Below are 26,772 nucleotides of genomic sequence, written 5' to 3'. Positions count from 1 at the left end.
ATTGAAAACCCTTATTTATGCTGGCTGCATAACCTAGCATTGTGTGAGTATGTGTTTTATCCTCACATTCTGTGTGACACAGTAATATGGCTTCACCACATTGTGTGAGTGTGAATGTTTTGTCCTTATATATGGCATGATGCAGCAGTGCCACACCTTCACATTTAGGCCCATATTCAAAAACACTTTCTTCTCTCACCACAACTATTTTCAAAGGTCACAGCATTGATTAGCTGGGTTCTCAAGAGTGTTTCTCCTGTTAATAATGCAGAAATTTTGTTAATCTGTCACTAGAACCATCAAAACACTCATAAAAGTCCATGTCAGTTTAGCTAGAGCCTTTTGAAAGTAGTGGTGGTGAAGTGCAGTAGTTTTTCAGAATATAGTCCTTAGAAATGAGTGTGTGTGTTTTGTCCTCACAATAGGGATGACACAGTGGTGTGGTGCTATCACAAGTATCTTCCCAATGTACTTGACCATTACTGTCACTGACACTGTCAATACTCTCTCAAAGGGTATTGGCAGGTGAGGTAGTGGGAGAAGTCTCTCTCTCTCTCTCTCTCTCTCTCTCTCTCTCTCTCTCTCTCTCTCTCTCTCTCTCTCTCTCTCTCTCTCTCTCTCTCTCTCTCTCTCTCTCTCTCTCTCTCTCTCTCTCTCTCTCTCTCTCTCTCTCTCTCTCTCTCTCTCTCTCTCTCTCTCACACACACACACACACACACACACACACACACACACACACACACACACACACACACACACACACACCTTCAATATCATTACGTGTCTTACCAGTTATCTAGTGTAACTTGTTACAAACCGTTTTATCAGGACCAGAAGATCTATTGTTTGTTATTCATGTGTGTGTGTGTGTGTGTGTGTGTGTGTACCAAGTCATATTTACCTAGTTGTGAGATACAGGAAAAGGGACATACTTAGGCTTATGTTGTTCTGTCTCTATATTTCTTAGCATCTAACTTTCCCTTAAATTTATGAATTGTTTTTGCACATTCAATTTCTTCATTGAGTTTGTTCCAAGCAGTTATACATCTGCGTGGATAGCTATATTTCTTGAGGTCTCTTCTGTATGTGCTCTTTTTCAATTTCTTGCTGTGTCCTCTTCTATCACTTGCATCCCTGATCACTAAGTTTTTTCTGTCAGTCATCTCCATCCCCTCTTGGATTCTGTATATTGCTATTAGGTCTCCTCTCAGCCTTTTTTCTTCCAATGTTGTTATCCTTAATTCTTTTAGTCTTTCTTTATATGGGAGATCACTCAGTCTTGCTGGTATTTTTGTTGCAGCTCGCTGTATTCTTTCCAGCTTTCTGGTTTCTTTCTTTAGTCTTGGTGACCACACCAATACTGCATATTTCAGTTTTGGTCATATCATCATTATCAGTTTCTTGATCATATCTTTATCCAGGTACATAAAGGCTGTCCTTTATTTCTGAGCAGGTTATACACTTTTCAGGTGGCAACTTTTCTGTCATAATTATTCCCAAGTCTTTCTCTTCTGTTGTTTTACTAATTCTTTTATTGACTAACAAATAATTCCCTTTAATTCTTCTACTACTTCTTCCAAATCCCACCGAGTTGCACTTCTTAGCATTCCATTTTCCATTTCCAAGCCCATACATTTATCTTATGAAGATCTTGTTGCAGGGCAGCACTTAACTTGTCACTTTCCCCATTATCTCGTGTGTGTGTGTGTACTTACCTAGGTGTGGTTTACAGGAGGAGGAGTCTAAGCTCATGCTGTCCTGTCCCAATATCTATTATCCAGTTTTACCTTAAAACATTTACTACTTCTTTTTGCAGCTCATTCCAGATTCCTGCAGTCCTTTAGGGAAACTGTTCTTAATATTCCTTCTTCACCATCTTATGCCCTCTTGTGCTTCCAAATCACTCCAGTCCAGTTTTTCTTAGCCCAACAAAATCCAATATAAGGCAACTATGTCACCTCTTTCTCTTCTCTCTTCCAAGGTGGGCAGGTTTAGTTTCTTTAGTCTCTCTTCTTATGATGAGTCTGATAAGGTTGGAGGTAACTTTGTCACTGCTCATTGTATTCTCTCTATTTCTTTATGTCCCTTTCAGTACTGGTAGATCATTTCACTGCAACATATTCTAAACAAGGTCTTATCATTGTAATAATTTAATTCCTAATCATCTCTTCATCCAGATAGTTGAATGCTGCTCTTATGTTTCTCACTAGATTATATGTTTCCCCTGTCTTCCTTCTTACATGTACCTCAGGGGACAGCTCATCAGTGACAGTAATTCCAAGGTCTTTCTCTTCACTCTTCACTTTTATTTCTTTTTTTCCCAATTTATAACTGAAGACTGGCCTCACACAACCATGCCCAAACTTCAACACTCCACATTTTTTAACATTAAACTTCATTTTCCAAGTGCCACTCCAATCCCAAATCACATTCAGATCTTCCTGTAGAGCTTCACAATCCTCTATCCTCTCCACTTTTCTCATCAATTTTACATCATCAGCAAATAGGCTCATGTAGCTATTCACCCATTCTGTCATATCATTCACATAGATAGCAAACATAACTTGTGTTAGTACCAACCCTTGGGGGACACCACTAATTACCTCTCTCCATGATGACTTCCTGTCTTTGACCACTGTTCTCATTTCCCTTCCTCTCAAAGTCACTGATCCATTGTAGGAGCACTCCTTTCAACCAATCAAACATTTCTAATTTCCACAGCAGTCTCTTGTGGGGAACCTTGTCGAATGCTTTCTGTAAGTCTAAGTAAACACAGTCTGCCCATCCCATTCTTTCTTGTACTGTATCTATGACTATGGAGTAGAAGCACATTAAATTCCTCTCAAAGTCACTGATCCAATGTAGGAGCACTCTTTTCAACCCACCAAACATTTCTAATTTCCACAGCAGTCTCTTGTGGGGAACCTTATTGAATGCTTTCTTTAAGTCTAAATAAACACAGTCTGCCCATCACTCTCTTTCTTGTACTATATCCATGACTATGGAGTAGAAGGACATTAAATTTGTCATACACAACCTTCCTTTTCTAAATCTGAATTGTCTGTCTCTTAATATCTCTCTCTTTTCCAGATATTCACTCCATCTTTGCTTCACTATTCTTTCACACATTTTTGCCACTGCACTTGTTAATGACACCAGTCTATAATGAGATGGTTCCTCTGTGCTTCCATTCTTATATATATCTGTCTTTACCCAATCTTTGGGCACCACTCCTTCCTTTAATGAAGTTATGATGAGTTTGTAAACCTTGTGTGCAAGTTGATCTCTGCATTCTTTCTGCACCCAACTAGATACTCCATCAGATCCCTGCTTCTTCCTCACATCCAAGTCTTCTATTACTGTTCTTACCTCATCCACCTCTTACCTCTCAGTCAATCCTTCTACTGTCACATCTGCCACATCTGTCTGTGTATGTGTGTGTGTGTGTGTGTGTGTTTACCTAGCTGTGACATATGGGAGAGGAGCTAAGCTCATACTGCCCCACTGTGAAGTGATAGGTGTTTAAGAATCTTCCTATTCAGGATAAGTTAAAAAAAACTTTAGAGAGGTAGAAAGTTAAAGTAATAGGACAGTAGTTTGAGGGATTAGAGTGGTCACCCTTTTTAGGAACAGGCTGAATGTAGGCAAACTTTCAGCAAGAAAGAATGGTAGATGTTCATAGACAGAGTTGAAAGATTTTGACCATGCAAAGTGTAAATACAGAGGCACAGTTTCAGAGAACAATAGGAAGGATCTTAATGGGTAGCATTAATTAGTCAAAGGATGGAGGAGAGGGAGGGACAAGCCCTAAATCATCAATGATAGAGTTTTTAGCAAAGGTTTCAGCAAAGACCTCAGCTTTAGACATAGATGAGATGGCAGTGGTGCCATCTGTTTGAGGTAAAGGAGGAAAAAATGAAGAAACAAAGTTATTGCAGATGTTTTTGGCTAGGTGCCAGAAATCTTGAGGGGAGTTAAATCTTGAAAGATTTTGACACTTTCTATTAATGAAGGAGTTTTTGGCTTGTTAGAGAACAGACTTGGCATGATTCCAGGCAGAAATATAAAGTGCATGAGATTCAGGTGATGGAAGGCTCAAGTATCTTTTGTGGACCTCCTCTCTGCCACATATAACACAAGAACAAGCTGTGTTAAACGAAAGTTTGGAAAGTTTAGGGAAGAGAAAGAGTGAGGAATGTATGCCTCCATGCCAGACACTGTGACCTCTGTTATGTGCTCAGCACACAGAGACAGATCTCTGACTTGAAAGCAGTAGTCATTCCAAGGAAAATTAGAATAATACCTCCTCAGGTCCTCCCAGTTAGCAGATGCAAAATGCCAGAGGAACCTTCACTTTGGGGGATCCTGAGGAGAGACTGGAATGATAGGACAAGATACAGATATGAGGTTGTGATCATAGGACTCCAACAGAGAAGATAGGGTGACAGCATAAGCAGAAGGATTAGAGGTTAGAAAAAGATCAAGAATGTTGGGCATATCTCCAAGATGGTCAAGAATACGAGTAGCTCTAGCAAATTTTTGCCACTGTTTCTTTGCTTTTAGTAGCCCTTCATTTGGATCACTACCTATCTTTTCAATTTCCATAAAAGTTTTGTGTGGCACCTTGTCAAATGCCTTCCTTAATTCTTGGTACATAAATGCATTCTAGTCAACCATCTCTCTTTTGTCTTATATCAACCACTCTCGAATAATAGCACAAGCTTTTATAACATTCTGAATCCAGATTGGCATTTTCTAAGGATTTCATTATCTTTCAAAAATTTGGTCCATTTATTTTTTTTATTATTCTTTCACATACTTTTGCCACCACACTTGTCAATGAGACAGGTCTGTAACTGAGTGGGTCTTGTTTGTCACCTTCCTTCAATATGGGCCCAATGTTTGCTCTCTTCCAATCCTGTGGAACTATTCCTTCAATAATGGAAGCATATATGGTGATATGTAACTTATCCAGAAGCTGTTTGTTGCATCTCTTAGTATCCATCCCGACATTCCATCTGATCATGCTGCTTTCCTCACATCTAGATTCTTGATGATCTCTTCAGCTTCCTGTACCATTAATTAAATTTCAATCATTATTTTATTTTTGTATATGTCCAGTGGTCTGATAGATTCCTTTTCCTTTGCAAAAACTTTCTTGAAGTCTTTTTCATAATCTCCATCTCTATCAGGTCCTAGACCTTAGAATTTTTCTCACATAAAGCTTAATGGTTTCCTGAATTCCAAGTAGTTCAATATTCATTGTATGCATTTTTGGTATGTTATTGAGATTAAGTTTGATGAATAAAAACTATTCATAATATGAAGCTTCATTAAGAGATTGTTCATTACAGAAGGTCATCACTGCACTTTAGTGACTGTGCTATATGTGTGACTTGAACTCTTTCAAGAGGGAGGTTTCAAGACACTTATCCTGTATTTTTTTTTTACTAATGTTTTCAACTTTGTTTGGGAACTGGCACTTCAGTGGGCCACTTTTTTTTTTCTCTCCTTGGCCAGTGCCCCTCCTTCATAGAAAATAAAATAAAATAAAATAACACTGAAACCTGCAATTTCACAGTAAGATGTGTACATATGAGTATAGTTTTTTTTTTTTTTTCAAAGCTCTTGCCCTTCCCTCTCACCACATAGCTAAAATTGCAAGCAGAATGATGGGAATAAGGAGCTTTTAAGCCACTTGGCAGGATATGAAAAAATTTTCAGGTTTATTATTTGTCTTATATTTTTTGTTTTTATTGCAGGTTTGTCGGGTGGAGATATTCACCTAAGAAGATACTACCCTGATGATTCAGCCTTTTCTTTGGAAGTCATGAAAGTGTTTCACAAACACCATGATGTTGTCAGGCGTTTGGAGTTTAGACCTACATTGGAAAGCACTTCTGATGTTGTGTATCTTGCCTCTTGTTCCAGTGACAATAGAGTAAATATATATAAAATAAACATGTAACATGTTGATATAAAATGTTTAGTTGTTTAGGTACAAGGAATTTAAGTTTTGCACTATTTTATATAACACATTCAGATTGGAAGTAGGATATTTTGAGATTTCTTATGTTTGTTATATGTTAAATATTGCATTGTCTGTATGTGTGACAGTGAAGCTATACAATTATAACTTCATCTATATTTTTAATGATCTGACCTTAGATTTCATCCTTTGGCTAAAGAGCATTTAAATTGTGGTACAATGTTAATGATGTAATAATTACTTGTCCTTGACCCTTGTGTTTCTTATAAAGTAAGCGACACCTTGTATTGTTAGTTTTTTTCCTTGATGCATGATGGCATTATTCACTGAACAAACATGCTGCTTTTTGACATCCATCTATCTCAAAATGAGGAAGTATATAGCACTATATGCCAGTAATTACTGAACAGGCTGCATAATCATCAGTGACAACTTAGTTTAGTATTTCCACATGTACATAAAGATTTAAATACATGTGATGTGATGTGGATGGCAAGGATCTAGAACACTGTGGGGAGTAGAAAAAGTAAAAACAGTTATGTATGTGTGGATGTTTGTGTATGCACCTGCAAATACAAGAAATTTAAAAAATGAGTAAGAGAGAGAATTTTGAAATTACATATGTGATTGCATAAGAAAAATCAGAAAAGTAGAGCAAAAAATAGTTGGAGATATGATTGGAGAGATCAGAAGTAGTAAGACAGCATGTGTTGTAAGAAAATAAGAGTAGATGGAAAGAATGAAAATGGTGGATTTGTATCTGGAAAAGGTGTTGGTGAACACTTTTCCAAACACAAGATGATCCACAGGTACAAATTAAGTAGGAGGGATGAAAGTGGTGAGAAGAGCATAACTGATTTTGTAGCAGTGGATGAGCGATGAAGGAAATACGTATGTATTGGATGCCAAGATAATGAGAGTTATGTATGAGGGAATACATCATGCTTGGGTAGCTAAAATGAAAAATGGTATGAATGACAATGGAGACAAAGTAAGCATTATTAAATGGTTGGACAGGAAGGAGCAGAGAGGAATATGAAGGGAAGATATATGAAAGACTGAGGGGAGCTGAGGTGACAGTTGAAGAGGGATTAAGTGTATTGGAGGTGTTTCATGTATTCCACAATAAAGTAACAACAGCAGCTTAAATGGTGGAGTATAGAAGCCTTGAGGGTTGGAGTAAGGCAACTGCATGGTGGATGGCTGAGATAGAGGAGGCCATAAAAGAGAAGGAAATGTATAAGGTGTTGCAGAAAATTTGTCTGAAGAAATAATAACTGGAGAAAAAAAAAAAACAGGAATATGAAGGAAATGATAAGAGGAAAGAGAAGAGAAGATGAAAAGTTTGACAGGAAACTAATTGAAAATTCAACAAGAATTAGTTGTTTCGGAAGTAAAGAGAGAGTAAGGAGAGTTTGAAAATGAAGATAATGGTGTTCTTGTAGATAGCAAAGTGGAAGGTATATGGAAGAAGCATTTTGACTTAATAAATAAGAAGGCAGTAGAGAAAGAAATAATATCTAACATGGGCATGGGAGCAAGTGAAGGACAAGTGATTTATGCAGAAAGGGCTTAGTTAGTAGTGAGGAGGTATACAAAGAAATAGCTGAGGTAGCAACTTCCGAAACAACTAATTCTTGTTGAATTTTCAATTAGTTTCCTGTCAAACTTTTCATCTCCTCTTCTCTTTCCTCCTATCATTTGTGTGGCAAAGCTGCAGCATGGATGAAATAACTGCAACAATGTTGAATTATTGAGATAAAGTTGTAGGAGATTGGCTCCTTCTATGTGAAATAGCATTTATGTTAGAAGCACTACAAGAATAAAAGGCATTTTATTGAATCTCTTTATGAAGATTGAAGGAAAATATATGAAAAGTACAGGGGAATAAGTTTATTTATTGTGCCAAGAAAGTCCATGGGAGAGTCATGAGTGAAATATTGATAGTGAGGAACAAGTAGGTTTCAGGAATGGAAAAGGTTGTATGGATCAGCTATCTGCAACCAAAATTATAACAGGAATACCTATAAAAGGATGAAAAGCTGCATGAAGCATTCATGGACCTAGAGAAAGCATATGATAGATAGAGAAACCCTTTGAGATATTCTTACTATGGTGCAGGAGGGCAGTTGTTGCAAGGAATTATGACTTGATGATGATTCAAGTACATGTGAGGTTAGAGAGAGAGTTTGGAGAGTTTTGCAAAAGGAAAGAAAGTGAGACAAGAATGTGTGATGTTGACATGGTTATTTAACATGTGCAAGGATGGCTGTATGAGAGAGATGAAAACTAAAATAGGAAAGATTGATGTATGTGAGATGGAAACTAAAGGTGAATATTGGGAAAAGCAGTGATGGTGTTAAAGGAGTGAAGTGGAGATGTGTGATTTTACAATACCTTATAAAGTGATTGTGCCTATCATAGGAAGGTGAGAGGCAGTTATGGGAAATGGACAAAGGAGGAGGTGAGCTTAAGTATCTGGGAACAGTGCTAGGTCAATACAGTGAAATAGATGAATAGATGAGAGGACCATGAAGGGTAGATGTGTCATCAGATCACTTGTAAGTTATGAAGGGGAGAAATGTGTCTATAGATGTAAAAAGAAGTCTAAGGAATAGTTTCTCTTGCCAACTTTCAGGGGAGTGTCCTTTTTTTTTACAAATAAATATAAAATCTAGGAAAATCAGTTTCTCCACTTAGAAAAGAATGTGATCAGGCAGAGAAATCTATTTATTCAAAATTTTAAAAATTACTTCTCTAGAGCACAATTTAAATGCCCAGTGGTGTTGTGTCATTGCTTCATGTACACCACTAAATGTAGCATCATGCTGATAATAATATTCATTAAATTTGTTAGAAATTATTTTTTTCCTGTCACATTTTGTCACCTACCATCCTTCTCTCTCTGGTGAATGTAGCAAGCCAGTTAAAGTAGGACAGCTAAGATGTGGGGCCTCCCTTTCCAGTGTCTCCCTGGCTCTCATTGAGGAAGTACTGTAATGCTCTTGCAAGCAGTTGCCAAGGACAAGGTACAAGAGATTAATGGGGAAAACAAGAACAGATAACCTGAAGGGATACCCACAAGAGAAGATGGAATCATGAGAGCTCAACTGAGTTTCAAAACCAGTCCTTATCAATGAGCCACACATCACTGCCACCACTACACTCAGAGGCATGAAATAAATTCCCTGAAGTCAGATTTTAGGGCTCTTTAAGGTCAGATTTCTGACTGGGCACACAGCAATTGAACACAACTTTGTCTACTCAAGATCAAACATAAAAGTAAATATCTTTATTTTGAAGATAGATTATAGAATTATCTGCAGTGGAAGGACCAAGAGAGAAGCCAGATTGCAACACCAAAGGCAAAGAAAAAGACAACTTAGAAACAAGGAATACCAAACTAGAGAGCAGTAAACATGAATCTGGCATTTATAAAGGTGGTGGTGCCTTCTGTTACATTTACCCTGAGAGTAATGCCTTTTTGAAGGAGGGACCAGGTGCCTATTCCAGTTCTCAAGAAGGTAGAAGATATAGACAATGATATGTGAAGATTTCATGCTAATTAAACAAAACAAATGACAAGACACAGAGGACATGGAAAAAAATCTTTGATGGTCAGTATCTTGAAAATTTTCAGGTTTCAAAAAGTTTCTCAAAATTTGCTATAAATCTGGTTGTCTGTTGTTTGGCATCAATAAGTGCAACTAAAGGACAATTTTTTTAATGATCATCTCTTTTTATTGTTTTTTTTTTTTAAACACGATGTACGTACGTAACTGAAAATGAAAGGTGTAAAAAATTTCATTATTTTTTGTTTTCATGACCAAGGCACAAAATTTTATTTTATCACTACAAATTGTGTGTGTGTGTGTGTGTGTGTATATATATATATATATATATATATATATATATATATATATATATATATATATATATATATATATATATATATATATATATATATATATATATATATAAAGGTTTTTATTTTTTTTAAATCAATTACTGAAAAACAAAGGCTGTGAGACGATTTAAAACATTTTGATTTTTTAAAGCTACCTTATACATATATTAAATAGTTATCAAGCAAATTTCATGAAATTTGTTTTATATATATATATATATATATATATATATATATATATATATATATATATATATATATATATATATATATATATATATATATATATATATATATATATATATATATATATATATATATATATATACACACACAAATAACATACTATGATTTCAAATCCATTGACCACCCCTCAGATGGTCCCTTTAAGAATGTTGCTCATCATGTAAAAAATCTCAGATGTCTTGGAGCCATACATTAATGATGCCCTTAATGTTTCTCCTTATGTTGTGAAGCAAATTCTAGTTATGTAGTGATTTACATGCTGAGCTTAAATAGTCACCAAAAGGCAGCACTTGTTGCCTTTTGTGCTATTAATAGAGCAGAAAAGTCAATCTCAATAGCTTTAATATTGAAACATAAGAACATAAGAAATAAGGGAAGTTGCAAGAAGTGACCAGGCCTACATGTGGCAGTCCCTGTATGAAATATACCACCTATTTCCACCTATCATCCTCATCTATAAACCCATCTAATCTTCTCTTTAAGCTCCCTAATGTCTTAGCACTAACAACATGATTACTGAATCCGTTCCACTCTATTTGAGAACCAATTTCTTCCTATCTCTTTCCTAAACCTAAATTTTTCAAGCTTGAACCCATTATTTCTTGTTCTATCCTGGTTGCTGATCCTAAGAATCTTGCTTACATCCCCTTTGTTATAACCCTTACTTATAACACTTAAAGACTTCTATCAGGTCTCCTCTTAGTCTATGTCTCTCTTCTGTGTTGAGTTACAAGTATCACCACTTAATATGTCTCTTTTAACACTTGCAGGTCAGGCTGAGAAGTACATTTGTGTATTTTACATAGATTATTTTTTTTAGCCAATGCAGAACCAGCCTCTCAGAGCAGAAAAAAAAAAAAAAAATTGCCAAAAAGGTAAGGTATTCTTGGACTGGTCTGCACAAGATGGCTTATAGGTAAGTGTAAAAGGAACATGTCAGGAGCAATGTGGAGCTAGCCTTTTTGTTAAAGTCACCAAGTCCCTCTTCATATAAATCCACACAAAACTGGTGGCAAGAGGTGACTTTATCCTCTAAAATACCTTAATCTCTCTCTCTCTCTCTCATATATATATATATATATATATATATATATATATATATATATATATATATATATATATATATATATATATATATATATATATATATATATATATATATAAACTTAAAAAAAAAATTCATCCAAACTGGATTTTGGATGAAAAAAGGAATGTGAAGATACACAACAATGCTTTCTTCAACTTTGTTCAACACATCCCATCCCATTCCAAGAAAAAAAAAAAAAATTGACAAAATACTAGGAGTGATGTATAACTAATCTATTGGGAATAAACACACACACAAACAAGTTACTTTACCATGGAGACATCCTACTGGCTGAGAGGAAAGAACTATCTTAACAATATAAAATACAAAAAAAATATATTCACTATTTAGTGGACACAGCTACCTAATTGAAAGTTAATTCTTCTTTTTCTGCTTTCTGTTCTCATGTTGCACTTCTCTGTATGTATCATATTCCACTAGATGTGGATGAGAATTGCACTGATGAGATTATGGTAGCCCATTCAGGCTACCATATGTCTAAAAAAAAAAAATATTAGCAACAAAAAGTCTGCAGCACTCAAGGGCTTGCAGCAATATGCTGCCCAGGAGATAATACAAAAATTCAAAGCTGACATGAGTAAATGCTTACCCCCCCCCCACAAAAGGGAGCCCCTATAAGATATCCATGAGGAAAAGGAAAGTTCTCAGGAGGCAGGTGGAGTTTAATCCCATCCTTACAGGATGTCAATTTAACCCTTACATAGAGCCTGTAGATGAAAAGAAAACAAGAATAGGTGTACATATGTAAACAAAGGTGCTCTGGTAATTCTTTTTTGTTTACATCTTCTATCAATTCAATATATTATAATACTCATAAATATGGAATATTGTGCATCATTTTAATGGTAATGAGTTGTTCTTTAAAAATATTGAAGCAATGTAAACTTCAGGCATTACAAAATCATAGAATAATATATTCCATTCAAATAGCTGTAAAAAAAAAAAATCAGGCATTACAGAATCATGGAACAATATATTTAATTGAAATGGCTATAAAAAAAAAACTATATCACATCTTTCCAGTAAAAAATGGATATTCCTCTCATTTCCAAATTATGGCATTACAGTGTGGTATAGGTGACAATATTCCAATATTCAATGCTTTTTGAGTCTCTTATAATTCTTGGATAGCATATTACACTTGTCTTACCTTGTTTATCCATAAGTGGATGCAAGACCTGTTCTTCCTTTTAAGATAAACTGCAATTTTTCTATCCACTTCTCTGTATAAACATTTGAACGGTCAGCAATAAAATAAATTATGTCACCACTAAAGAAATGCTGGAAATAGTCAACAGGTTAACTGTCTTGAGAAGGTGCATGTACTTGACCAGAGGCAGTAGTAAAGGGTGTATCAAGTGGCCACACATCAAGTTGCAGCTCAGACACCCACATGCCTCCTACCACTTGGCTGGTCACAAAGAATGACATATCTTCACCTTCACTGTCATTTACACTGTTGTGGTCTTTTTCACCTGCATTTATATTAATTTCCTCATCACTGTCATCATCACTCTTATCATCACATACAAACTGTTCATCACTAGTATCATCATGTTTGCTTGACTCACTGGAAAAACTCACTGTAGGTGTTTCATTATGGCCCAGTACACTGCACGGTAAATTCTTTGAGCAATGTCAGGTTGTTGCCCTACAAACCTGCAAATACGTAAATAGGCAAATAAATGGGAAAAGAATGAGATATAAAAAAAAACTACAATAAAATAAGAAAACTTCAGTACTACAAAACCTCTTATCCCATGCTCTGAAGACTTGCACAGCTTGTCATTATTCAACATTTAAAGTTATGATTGAGAAGGCTCAGTCCATCATAATTCTATGTTTATGGTGCAGATTTAAAGAGAATAATGATGTCAAATCCTGAGGAAAGCATGAAATTTGAATGGAGTCACAGATGTGGCACACCTCCTGTGGCCCATTGGGATATAAGGGTTAAAGAAGTGAATCTTAATAGGTCTCTGCCAAAAAGTAAAAATTGCTGATTCCTGACCATTCTGCATAAATTACCAATATGTATACTAATATAGAGATATTACATGATGTTTCACATGATTTGAATTGTAAATAATTCCAATCAGCTTGCTTCAAAAAGAATATATGAAGTGCCTTTTGCAAGTAACATAAGTGCCGAAAAAAAAAAAAACATTAAAGTTTTGTGAGTTTCAAAATGTGATATCTCTTCAATGGACTGAAATAGAAAGTAATGATTGGTATAAAAATATTCAGCAATTTATGCCCTTTTACAACTATTTGGTTGAATTACATTATTAAGTTACAATTAAATTACATTATTAAAAATGAACTAGTGATTGCGTGTTTTCTTTGATATGATTTTGTTAAGGATATCACAGCTACAATGAAATTGTATTTGTTGTCCACACATTGTTTATTTCCTTTATTCTATCACATTATCATATTTTAAATGTACTATTAGGAGAACCACAACCATTAAAAATTTTCTTTTAGTGGACTTACCAATTTTATAAAGCAAAAACATAAACAACATACAAGTACTTTCTAAGATGAACACAGAGAGAATGACACAAGCTTAAAAAATTAAACTGGAACAAACTAAAACAAAAGAAATAATAAATATCAGGAAAATATACTAGTATAAAGGATAATAGAATATAAAGAAATAATAAAATCATCTGATGTTTCCAAAGCTCGTGTAGGCTTCTCCCATGCTTCTTCATCTTTTAGAGATAGTTTTCTTCCTCTGGAGGGTCCTGGCTCCTCAGGGGGTATGCTGTTGTCCACCATAATAATGAAAGGCTTATGTGTTGTATAAAAGCAAAATTAAGACAGCAGCCTATTATTCAAGGAAAGCAAACAGGCTGGAAGGAAGGAGAGTGTGAAGTGTGTGGGTGTGGTGGTGGGGAAGTGTCCTGGCATGACACGTGACTCACAGAACAAGCTGTCATTGGCTGGCTCTTCCTGTGTTGCTGTGGTGAGGAAGTTACTTCTCTCTAGCCCCAGCAAATGGTAACTATCATTCAGGCATGACAAAAGGGTTCCATGGATGATTTTTGATCCTATTGCAGTGCCCAGTCTGATGTCTGCACTCTCTCTGGTGACAGTAGAAAGGTTGGGAAAGACAATGCAATAAAATAATAATTTTGGCCACAAGGTCGCTTACATCACTCAGACTCTGGACGCCTAATATATATATGCTTGTGACAAAATATTGATGGAAAAATGCCAAATAAACTTTAAACCATTCTTAAAAGATCATGTAAGCCAGATTTTTAAGAATGTATAGTTTATTATATTATTTTTCTGTTTATGTTCTTGTTTTAACCTGTACAGTGTTTAGTACAGATATTTATGTACCTCTTAGAGAAGCCACTGTACATATATGATTTTGTTTTTAGTCATATTATGGCCTTCAATTTTGCTTGTCACTAACAGTAATAAAGGATATTTTGACAAGTCAGAAGTGAACGTTTTAATATAAATACCTAGCTTTTGGGCTTGGAGTTATTACAGGCTGAATACTTCTGTAGGAACTGAGACATATTGGGTGATTATTTATTTTTTTTCAATGCCTATGCCTATGCATATAATATGAAAGCAATAAAATGAAATTGAAAGCTACAGTAATGGAGAAGGATAAAAATTTTGGTTGTAATAATGTGGAGTTGGCTACACAGGTTGGGCTGCTGTGTTTCCCATAAAATCATCACATAAAAAGTAATTTACTTTCTCCTGAGAAATTAATTCTCAAATCTATAATCAGTAAGGCATAAGAAATAGGAAATGAGACTTCAGAGTAATCAGAAAGAGAAACTGAAAGTTGTAAAACTCAGAATGTATGTTCTGTTCTTTGAGAACTGTGGTGTAGTAGCTATGACCTTGAGACATGGGGTGTTACCAGATGCACACTCAACCATTTCCTTGAACATATAATTCTTGTTTATTTATAGGTATTTGTATGTAAAGAAGGGGTGTTACCAGATGCACATTTAACCATTTTCTTGATCATATAATTCTTGTTTGTATTTGTATGTAAAGAAGCACTTATTTATTACACACTATAGGTTTGTGGAGAGTGTATTAAAGCTTTAAAAATATAGAAAATAAGATTCCACATCCCTAGTCTGATATCATGAGCTCTGAGAAGGTAAAAATCCAAGAATCAAAATTGTGTGGTAGCCACACTTCCATTTATAGTATAGGAATAATATATATATGAAATGATTTGTTATTTTTCTCATTTTACAGGATAAATAAAAGACATACAAAAAAATGCAACCTGACAAGACCCCTATCTCTGACGAAGCACAACACTGTATGAGTTAAATATATTGTTAATTTATGCAGATCTATTGCCACAAATAAAAAATTTCTCTTACACAAAAAAATTGCCCATTTTATCTCTTTCAAATGCAAAAACTTTCATGAGAATCAGTAAAGTGACTGCAGAGTTGTATAGAGAAGAAATCAGGCAGAACTGATATATTACAAAAAAATTATGATAACTACTTAATCCTTTTCGAGCTTTTTTTTCTCTCTGTAAACTTATACTATTGTTTATATTATTCCTGGAGTAGTTATGGACTAATATATAGTATTCACATGGCATTCTAGAACATTTACTTGGTATCTGGTTCTCCTTGTTACAATGTGTTATTCACTAAAAAATGAGGGAGGATGAAGAGGCTTCACTTTCCTTAAGGCTTGCCATGGTGGGGCTCCAAGTTTTGCATGTTTTCTCTGTTTACAGTCTTCCTTCTTTTTGGCTTTCTCATGGCTGTGGAGTAAGGAAAGATAGACAAAAGGAAATAAGGAAACATTGTGTAAAAGATCAGAAGAATCATATGTATATACTGCCCCTTTGTTATCATGAACATTGCTGGCTTCCACCTGTCAGTGTCTTATATGCACTCCCAAGCAAAGGAAAAATGTCTCTATATGATGTCAGTGAATAACATCTATGTATTAATTTTTATTTAAAAGAACATATCTCACACATAGGGCATGGCAACTCAGAATATGAAATGTCATTAGATGGAAGGAGAGGGTGAAGTCATCATACTTTTATTTTTTAACTTTTGCTCTAAAACTTTGTCACAAAGAAACTAGAAGGTACACAGTCATGAGATTTTTTTAATGATAAAAATTATTTACTCCTTTCAATTAGTCAATGATTTTCTGTGCCATGACCTTGAGTGACACAGTTAGCTTGACAAGAAAAAAAACTTGACTCACTAAGGAAGGAAATTATTAAATTTGTAAAGAAAATATCAAGATTGGACTTTAGATAAATGGTGTACAATATTGTGGTCTAATAAAAGCACTCTGTAACTGAGGGACACAATATCTAGTAGAATGTACAGGTATTGAGAATCTGATCCAAATGACTTTTCACTACACTCAGGAAACTACAAAAACACCCACAAAGTTTAATGGTTGAGAAATGTTTTACTTCCTAGAGATTTGGTACAGTTTCCTGTCTTCCTTCAAGAACTTATGAGCATTAATGAAGGATAAGTTATGAGACTGAGAAGCCTCCACTTTCTCTAAATTGGATACATATCTTCACAATTGTTTCTAGTCAAAATAGGGCCTATTTCTATCAGTGATTTCCTGAAATCTGTAAATAAATGAACCTGGATCCCATGTTTGTTGAATTATGATACAATGATATAACCACAGCTATTTTGTGGTTGGTGAACCCATAGTCAGTAAAGGAAGTGTGTGTGTGTGTGTGTGTGTGTGTGTGTGTGTGTGTGTGTGTGTGTGTGTGTGTGTGTGTGTGTGTGTGTGTGTGTACACAAACATACACACACATATCTATTTATATATATATATATATATATATATATATATATATATATATATATATATATATATATATATATATATATATATATATATATATATATATATATATGAGGTAAGCAGGGATACACCAGATTTCCCTCTTCATTTACTGCAATGTTTCATCTTCACAGAAGGGATCATCAGGCTAAAAAAAATAGATAAGAATTAAATACAAAGACAAAAATCATAAAATATCAAACCACAGTAGGGACAAGATTATTAAATATACAGTAACCAAAAGGAGACTGGCAGGCAAGCATTAAAAAAAAAAAAAGACAAAATAACCTAACAGCACTAGCTTATACATGATAAAGGGAGAAAAAAAAAATCAAGCAAAATAAAGGTATGAAGCTATAGACAAACCTTGTGTGTTCTCGTGTGTGGTGTGGTGAGGACTGATAAAGAGTGGCGGTGTGAGGACTAGATTAGTTATGAACCCAGAAACCCAAAGCTCTGAGCAGAGTTTATAAGAGAGATAATTGTGATGAAGACAGTCGGTTATTTAATTCAGGTTTCAAGTGTTTAATGTAAATGGCTTCTAATATTTTAGTGTGTATGTGCGTCAGCTTTATGTAATATACTAAAATCCTTCTCCGTAAAAGGATGATCATGTGTGTGTGAATGTGTTCTTAGTGCTGAAAAAAGGAGGTGAGCTAACCGTTTCTGTGTATGTATTGAAGTACCTTTATGTTCACTTATTCTATGTTAGATTCCTCTTGGTTTCTCCAATATACTGAGTCTTGCGACTTGAACAGATGCAAAAACTTGGAGATAAGTCCAATATGAATACTGTCTTTGAACTTAAAAAAGAAGCAACAGTAAACGTGTTGGTAAAAATAAATATGAACTTGGTGTCAGGATATTGTGTTTTAAGTAAGTATGAGTCTCTATCTCATAGTGTAGTTAAGATGGCCATAGTTATGTATTTTTTGTGTGTCATCTGTATGTCATTAGAGGAAGATTGACTAAATTTGCTTTCTAAAAAAATAGCAGATAATATTATTGATGATTCTTAACAAGAAGCCGTTATTATGGAAAAATGTCCTAAGAAAGTTGACCTCATGATCAAAAGCAAACCAGTTAGAAATAGAAAATAAAGTGTAGTATTGATATAAGAGGGTTTTAATAGGATTAACCTTAAACAATCAAGGGATGAAAGATAAATAATTAATCGCTCAAACTGTGAAGGTTGGTTTGCGGTAGACTGTAGTATGTAGTAATTATTACGAGTTACAATTACATCCAGAAAAGAGATAGAACCATTGTTTTCCGTGTCACCCGTGAATTCAGTATTAGGGTGTTTGGAGTGTAATTAACTTAGAAATTTAGGGATAAGTTGCGAAAGTGTAAATAAAAGAAAGGTAACATCAACATATCTTCTGTAGAATATAGGTTTAAATTCACTAAGACATTTGTTTAACCACTTGGTTTCATGATGACAAAAAAACATTAGAAAGAGTGGGGCCAAGGCAAGAACCCATAGCCACACAATCAACTTGGACATATAATTTATTGTTGAACAAGAAGGGAGAGTCTTTGATTGCCAAGTCTAATAAGCTAGTAAATTGTTTTTTTAGTATAATTAAGTGTCATGGTCATTAAATAGTTCACCACAAATTATTTGAATGGTTTCATCAAAGGGAATATTAGTAAAAAAGTGACAATATTAAAACTAGCCATGACTGTATTATGAGCTTCTAATCTATTTATTTCTTTTAACGAAATCATAACAATTTTTAAGGTGAATTTATTTGACATTAGTTGTTCTAATATGACAACAAAATATTTAGCTAATTTATAATTAAATGTATTAATGGTACTCAGAATGGGCCTAATAGGGTTGCCAATTTTGTGCATTTTTGGAAGGCCATAGAGAATGCCAGGAGATTAACCACTTGTGAAAAAAGTGGTTAAAAATATATTTATTTATCTATTTTATTTTTTACTTATTTTTTATTTTTATGTAGGAGGGACATTGGCCAAGGACAAGAAAAATCTAATAAAGAAAAAGCTCACTGAGATGCCAGTCCTCAAATAGGGTCTGAAGCAGTAGTCAAAAAAATTTAAGGATAAATGTCTTAAAACCTCCCTCTTGAAGGAATTCAAATCATATGGAGGTGGAAATACAGAAGCAGGCAGGGAGTTCCAGAGTTTACCAGAGAAAGGGATGAATGATTGAGAATACTGGTTCTTTCATTAGAGAGGTGGATAGAATAAAGGTGAAAGAAGAAAGTCTTGTGCAGCGAGGCTGTGGGAGGAGGGGAGGCATGCAATTAGCAAGATCAGAAGAGCAGTTACCATAAAAATAGTGGTAGGAGATAGCTAGAGATGCAACATTGTGGTGATGAGAAAAAGGATGAAGACAGTCTGTTAGAGAAAAGGAGTTGATGAGACAAAAAGCTTTTGATTCCACCCTGTATAAAAGAGTAGTGTGAGTGGAATCCCCCCCCCAGACACGTAAAGCATACTCCATACATGGACAGATAAAACTCTTGTACAGAATTAGCAGCTGGGGCCCCCGGGGGGGTGGATGAGAAAAACTGGCGGAGACATCTCAGAATGCCTAACTTCATAGAAGCTGTTCTAGCTAGAGACGAGATGTGAAGTTTCCAGCTCCTGATAAGTTTTGTAATTTTTTTTTTTGGGGGGGAGGGGTTAATGCTTGCGTGCCTGTCTCCTTTTGGTTGCTGTTTTGTTTTTTTTAATCTTGTCCCTATTGTGATTTGATATTTTATGATTTTTGTCTTTGTGCTTAATTTTGATATACTTTTTTGCCTGATGATGCCTTCTGTGAATGTGAAATGTTGCAATAAATGAGTAGGGGAAGTCTGGTGCATCCCTGCTTGCCTCATCTATAACTCAGAACCTGTTCTACTATATATATATATATATATATATATATATATATATATATATATATATATATATATATATATATATATATATATATATATATATATAGTAGAGTATGCAACAGTGAACATGATTGGTTCCAATGTAGTGTTTGTTATGGCAAGTGTCCATTATGGCAACTGAAGAACCTATGGGAAAAAAATTAATATGTTCCAGAGAACCAGAAAATAACAAAAAATCCACAATTTTTAAAAAATACATAAAATGAGCACATTTTCACTGCTGGATTTGAGATAACACAACAAATATACACAGTACCCTCCCAAGTTTCTGGCCTAGTCTTAAATTCTTACCATCCCAAATTTCACACATTATCACCCCGAGTTTTGCTCTGCTTTGACAAGTATCAATCATGTTTACCATATATTGGCATTTCTCTCTCTCTCTCTCTCTCTCTCTCTGTCTCTCTCTCTCTCTCTCTCTCTCTCTCTCTCTCTCTCTCTCTCTCTCTGAATTTAAGAACAATCCTGAGGATTGGTAAATAGAATAAGACTGATTGAGAATGGAAATGTAATTATGTATAAGAGAGTAGGAAAGAATGAATGGGGGAGTAAAGGAGCATGGTATTACCCCCTTGTTGCTTATCTCTGACAGATAAGAAGGAAGGGAGGTGACAAGGAGGGAGGTTTGAGGCTATAGGAAAGAAGGGAGTGGAAAGGAAAAAAAATGGAAGAAGGGAGAGGCAGCAAATAGGTGAGCAGTGGCTTGGTTTATGCCAGTTTTTGTTCATTATTCTGATTAAATATTTATTAAAATTTCAGTACGTCATTGCAGTTGCACATTATAATGACCATGCATTGTCACGTACCTTACTGTGTGTGTGTATATATATATATATATATATATATATATATATATATATATATATATATATATATATATATATATATATATATATATATATATATATATATATATATATATATATATATAATTTTTTTTTTCTTTTTTCTTTTTTTTTTTTTTTTTTTCATGTACGAGTAAGAGAGCCACTGGTAAAGGGCATTAAATATTATTATTATGAAAAAAAAGGTCTACTTGAGTGCCAGTTCCCAAAGAGATTTCAAAGTTCAAGTCAGAGGAAGCAGGAAATACAGAAGCAGGCAGGGAGTTCCCAAGTTTACTAGAGAAAAAGAAACATGAATGATTGAGAATACTGGTTAACTCTTGCATTAGGAAGGTGGCTGAATAAGGATGAGAGAAAATAGAAAGTCTTATGTAGTGAGGCTACAGAAGGAGGGCAGGCATGCAGTTTGCAAGATCAGAAGAGCAGTTAGCATGAAAGTAAAAGTAGAAGATAGCAAGAGATGCAACATTGCAATGATAAGAAAGAGGCTGAAAATAGTCAGAGGAGAGGAGTTGATGAGATGAAACGCTTTTGATTCCAACCTGTTGAAAGTGTGGTATAACTGGAACCTCCCCTATACATATGAAGCATACCCCATACATGGGTGGATAAGGTCATTGTATAGAATTAGGATCTGTGGGAGTGAGAGATACTAGTGGAGGTGACAGAACGCCTAACTTCATATAAGCTATTATAGCTAGAGATGAGATGTGAAGCTTTCAGTTTAAATTATAAGTAAAGGACAGACTGAGGATATTTGGTGTAGACAAAGGATACAGTTGAGTGTCTTACAAGATGGGATAGTTATCTGGTTAAGTTAATAGATGGAAAAATTGAGATTTTGAGGCATTTAACAATACTAAGTTTGCTCTGCCCCAATCAGAAGTCAGGCATTCTATGGCTTCCCTGTGTGAGCTGTTTAATTTTTGAAAGATTGGACATCTTTGAAAGGACCTGGAAAAGTGCAGGGTTGTCTCATCAGCAAAGGAGTGGATAGGATAAGAAGTTTGGTTTAGATCATTGATGAATAATAGGAGAGTGGGTGACAGGACAGAACCCTAAGGAACACCACTGTTAAAAGACTTTGGAGAAGAATAGTGACTATTGCAGAAGCAATACAACAGTCAGAAAGGAAACAAGATTAAGTTACAGCGAGGATAGAAACTGTAAGATGGTAGTTTGGAAATCAAAACTTTGTGCCAGATTCTATCAAAAACTTTTAACATGTCGAAGGCAACAGCAAAAGTTTCACCAAAATCCCTAAAAAGAGGATGACCAAGATTCAGTAAGGAAAGCCAAAAGATCACCAACAGAGCAGCCACAACAGAACCCATATAGATATATATATATATATATATATATATATATATATATATATATATATATATATATATATATATATATATATATATATATATATATATATATATATATATATATATATATATATATATATATATATATATATATATATATATTATGAGGTGCCCAGAACCAGAATGACATAACCACTGAAAAGTAAAAATTAAAAGAAAAGAAAATTTTTTTTTGCAAATTTCAAAATGTGATACCTCTTCAATGGACTGAGATAGAGTGTAATGAGTGGTATCAAAATATTCAGTAATCTATGCCCTTTACAAATATCTAGTTGAATTTCATTATTAATTTATAATTAAATTACATTATTAAAAATAAATAGGTGATCCCATTTTTTCTTCAGTAAAATTTTGTTATGGATATCATACTGCTACATTAAAATCATATCTAGTGCCCATACATTGTTTTTTTTCCCTAATTCTACCAAGTTGTTTTATTTTCTATGTATTGCTAGCAAAATCACAACTATTAAAAGTCTTCTTTTTAGTTAACTTATTAATTTTATAAAGAAAAAACATAAGCAACATACAAGTACTTTCTAAGATGATCACAAATGAAGAGAATGATGTAACCAGAATAATGTAACCAGAACAAATAAAATAAAAGAACTAATAAATATTATATAAATATACTGTTATAAAGGATAATATAACATAAAGAAATAATAAAGTCATCCAGTGCTTCCAAAGCTCATGTAGACTTCCCCATGTTTCTTCCATTCTGCAGGATTACGCAGTCTTTTTCCTTCTCTGAAGCGTCCTGGCTCCTCAGGAGGTATGCTGTTGTCTGCCATAATAATGAAATGCTTATGTGTTGTGTAAAAGGAATATATATATATATATATATATATATATATATATATATATATATATATATATATATATATATATATATATATATATATATATATATATATATATATATATATATATATATGTGTGATTTTTTTCTTTAGTTTTACTTCATAACATGAAACCAAGGAAAACACATTTGTTTGATTTTCTATAATAACTATGAGTTTTATTTCTTATAGTTTTGAATGTAGAGAGGGTTTCCAAGTTGCAAGGCAACAAGTTACGAATGTTCAGAGATATGAACAGTCTACTTGCAAAATGCAAAATGTTCCCTTTGCTAACCAAAAGTTCAAATTTGGCGCTGTGTGCCATATTTACCTTGTATGCTGCTTCGCCACTACCCATGCAGCACAGCAGCATAGGGCAGGATTGCCCACTGCCCCAGGACAGGCCCTGTGGCAGTTTATTTTGAGACGAGTTTAAAATTAAAATTTAATTTAAAAACTTATGGTACTGCACCGCAGTGAGTCTGGCTTGAGATTCCTTGGCATATGGACCTTCACCAATCAGCCTCTGAGAGACACAGAAACAGGAGGGTTGTGCTGCATGGTATAGAAAGCCTGCTCCATTACATTAAGTCCATGAATAAGGAAACAAACCTGTCTTATGCTTTCAGCCATCTTAATAAATTATATGAATAAGGGTGTGTATAACCTGAGAAGGAGAGAGGGAGAAAGGAAAAAAAATGTGCATGAGAGAGAGAGAGAGAGAGAGAGAGAGAGAGAGAGAGAGAGAGAGAGAGAGAGAGAGAGAGAGAGAGAGAGAGAGAGAGAGAGAGAGAGAGAGAGAGAGAGAGAGAGAGAGAGGCATCTCATTTTAACCTGGGTTGTACACCTAGCATATCTAAGTTTTGCATTTGGCAGAAGCTTGAAGCCTGTCACAACTCAGTAGTATCACATCACCAATAAGGTAAGGTGCTCTCTCTCTCTCTCTCTCTCTCTCTCTCTCTCTCATGGTATTAAGTATCAAGTAAGCAAGCATTACATTGTTTTTGGAACATAAGATACTTTTTTTGTACCAAAAAATTATGATGATGAGTTACAAGCAAAACACCTTACAAGCAGCCTTCTGGAATGTACTCGTATCTCGCTCGTAACTTGAACACCCTCTGTGATAGAATTAAACTTCAATATTAACTTCACTTTGCTCTGTGGCAATGACTAAGAATACTGCATGGTGTAAGAGGTGACTAAAAGGGACAGTGCAAAGGGGCTAGGAATCCCCTTCTCTGTACAGAGCTTTGGAGACAGAGGAAATGTTTTAATATTGGGGAATTAAATGCTTGAGTGGAAAATTAAGTAGTTGCTGGGACTGTTGGAATGCATGGTGTGCCACGTAGGAATGGAAGAGGAGGAAGGCAGTTAGAAATATGCATGGAGCAAGGACACAACATTTAACCCCCCTTACTAATAACAGGGCAGAAAAGAAAATGTATATATATATATATATATATATATATATATATATATATATATATATATATATATATATATATATATATATATATATATATATATATACACACACACACACACACTTTTGAGAAATTTATCAAGCATCCCTCTCTGTACCCAAGGAAAATGTCAAATGTATTGGCAGGCAGGGTGATGGTAGCAGGGATGGAGCTTTGTCAGCCACACATACTGATTTTCTACCAGTGTGCCTGAGGTATTGCTGAAGAGAGGATTACTTTTTGTGATTATGGTCACCATGTGCAGCTTGCAACTTGACCCGCCTTCAGTTTTTGGTTTGTGTACAGACAATGCCTTGAGGACTACAGCTCTTAAAGAAGAAAATCACAGCTATTGTATCTCTGATTGTGTCAGGGAAAAGTAATGAGGAAACTTCCACTCTGACCAGAGTTGTACTCCAAACAGTCCAACGCTAGAATAAGAAAATCACAGATGCTGGAGGTAAGAATTCATCCCATCACAAATCTTGCTCTGGGAGATCCTGTAAAACAACTAAGAGGACTCTCAAACTCATCTCATATCAAGTGGAGGCTGAGCCCTGTGTAATGGTGAAAGAAATAAAAGGAAGGAAACATCTGATACTGAGAGAGGTCAGCATTTGTATGATCCAACGCCACTTCAAGGACAACTTCTCTGATGAACACTGCCAGCCATTATGAAAACCACTGCTCACAAGGAAACAAAGACAGAAAAGGGTTATATTTTGTATGAAATATTTGAATTGGAACCTGAAGTGATGGGAGCATGTGTTATGGACTGACAACCTTTACAGTGACTGTAAATAGAGAAGAGAATGTGTGAATGAGGTCAGGCATGGATCAATACTTGCCAAAGTACACAAAAGCCACAATCAAACACACAGATTCAGTGATGGTATGGGGTGCCTTAGAATACTATGGGTCAGGGAAGCTTGTTATACTGCCAAGGAATGTTACTATGAACAAGGACCACTATTTCAAGCTCCTAATTGAACACCTTGAGGACTGCTTTGACCATTGCTAGTCCAAGGTGTTCCAACAGGACAGTGCACCCATCCACATGGCAAAATTAATAAAGGACTGGCTTGAGTGGGTTGGTGTTGAATGCGTGGAGAATTCCCCAGATCTTAAGCCTATCAAGAACATCTGGGGACTTGGCAAGAGGTGCATCAGGGGGAGGGACACCTCAATCTTGCATAAGCTTGTGGAGCACCTCCATAACAAATGGGACAACCTTGAGTCTTGCCTCCTTCATCGGCTGGCTAAATATGTTCCAGGATGCCAGGCAAGTCGTGTGAAACATAAGGGACTCCCCACAAAGTACTAGACCCATTGAGTACTCTCTACTTGTTTCTTTTTAACTTTCTATGTTGCGTGAACGTGCATTACAAGGTGGTGCCATTACTATATATATATATATATATATATATATATATATATATATATATATATATATATATATATATATATATATATATATATATATATATAGAGTAATGGCACCAAACACTAGATCAGGTGTGCTATAAACTTATAAGTAACCCAGCTGACATCACTTAACATTTCCCTTTGTTTCACAACATAATGGGGCAGTCACAGCCTGCCCTCCAAAGACAATTCTCTTCCTTCACACAGATCTACATACACATAATTACATGCACAACCCAAAATCAAAATAAAAAATTTTATGGCAACTCCTACACCAGCCTTGGAGTCCCCCATCTGGGGAAGGGACCACAAATGTCCCCTTTGTTTCTACCTTTCTCTATCCTTATTTTCAATGCAAAGCTGGATGTTGCATCACTGTGTGCAACAACCTAACTTGCTCTTGTGCCCACATTCTTCAATCTTCCAAATTTCCCACTATCTGGCTATGACTAAAGTCACTCTCAAATTAAATTTATCCATGCTGTATACCATATAATCTCTCAAATTAAATTTATGTGCTGTATAACTCCTCTGACTATAAAAAATTCTATGACTCTTTCCTTTTGCAGAGATTTCTATTCTTGGACACTTTCTTGGCTTTCCTCTCCCTTCACTGACCAACTTACTAAATTAGCTTTTGCTGTCCTCCATGTGTTAGAGCAACTGGTGCAACGTCCTACTCAAATTCCTGACCGTCTTGGAGGTACGACCAACATTCTTGACCTTTTCCTAACATCTAATCCTTTTTGCTTATGCTGTCACTCTGTCTTCTCCATTGAGCCCCACCTATTACAACCTCATATCTG

General features: G+C 35.0%; 2 protein-coding genes across 8 annotated transcripts in view; one reads left to right on the top strand and one right to left on the bottom strand.

Annotated features, from left to right (window-relative positions):
• LOC135108570 (elongator complex protein 2-like) overlaps window positions 1–6,276 on the top strand; it is a 181,414-nt gene extending 175,138 nt beyond the window's left edge. For all 3 annotated transcript variants that reach the window (XM_064019710.1, XM_064019711.1, XM_064019712.1), the window contains one exon: window positions 5,763–6,276. In XM_064019710.1, coding sequence (XP_063875780.1) covers window positions 5,763–5,968 — 206 coding nt within the window. In that variant the 3' untranslated portion in view covers window positions 5,969–6,276. The remainder of the gene's footprint in view (window positions 1–5,762) is intronic.
• A 5,622-nt stretch (window positions 6,277–11,898) lies between these two features.
• LOC135108568 (RNA-binding protein Pasilla-like) overlaps window positions 11,899–26,772 on the bottom strand; it is a 145,705-nt gene continuing 130,831 nt past the window's right edge. For 2 of the 5 annotated variants that reach the window (XR_010272351.1, XR_010272348.1), the window contains exons 8-9: window positions 12,401–12,909; window positions 11,899–11,957 (exon numbers count right to left, since the gene is read on the bottom strand). The gene's annotated coding sequence lies outside the window, so the exon portion shown is untranslated. Of the gene's footprint in view, window positions 11,958–12,400; window positions 12,910–15,900; window positions 16,025–26,772 lie in introns of those variants that run through there. The other 3 variants (XR_010272347.1, XR_010272350.1, XR_010272349.1) reach the window with 3 other exon arrangements.

The sequence above is a fragment of the Scylla paramamosain genome, chromosome 17 (assembly GCF_035594125.1).
Source record: "Scylla paramamosain isolate STU-SP2022 chromosome 17, ASM3559412v1, whole genome shotgun sequence".
In the NCBI taxonomy this organism is placed as follows: domain Eukaryota; kingdom Metazoa; phylum Arthropoda; class Malacostraca; order Decapoda; family Portunidae; genus Scylla; species Scylla paramamosain.
Note: the sequence above shows the minus strand (reverse complement) of the source record. Positions and strands in the feature narration are given on the sequence as shown.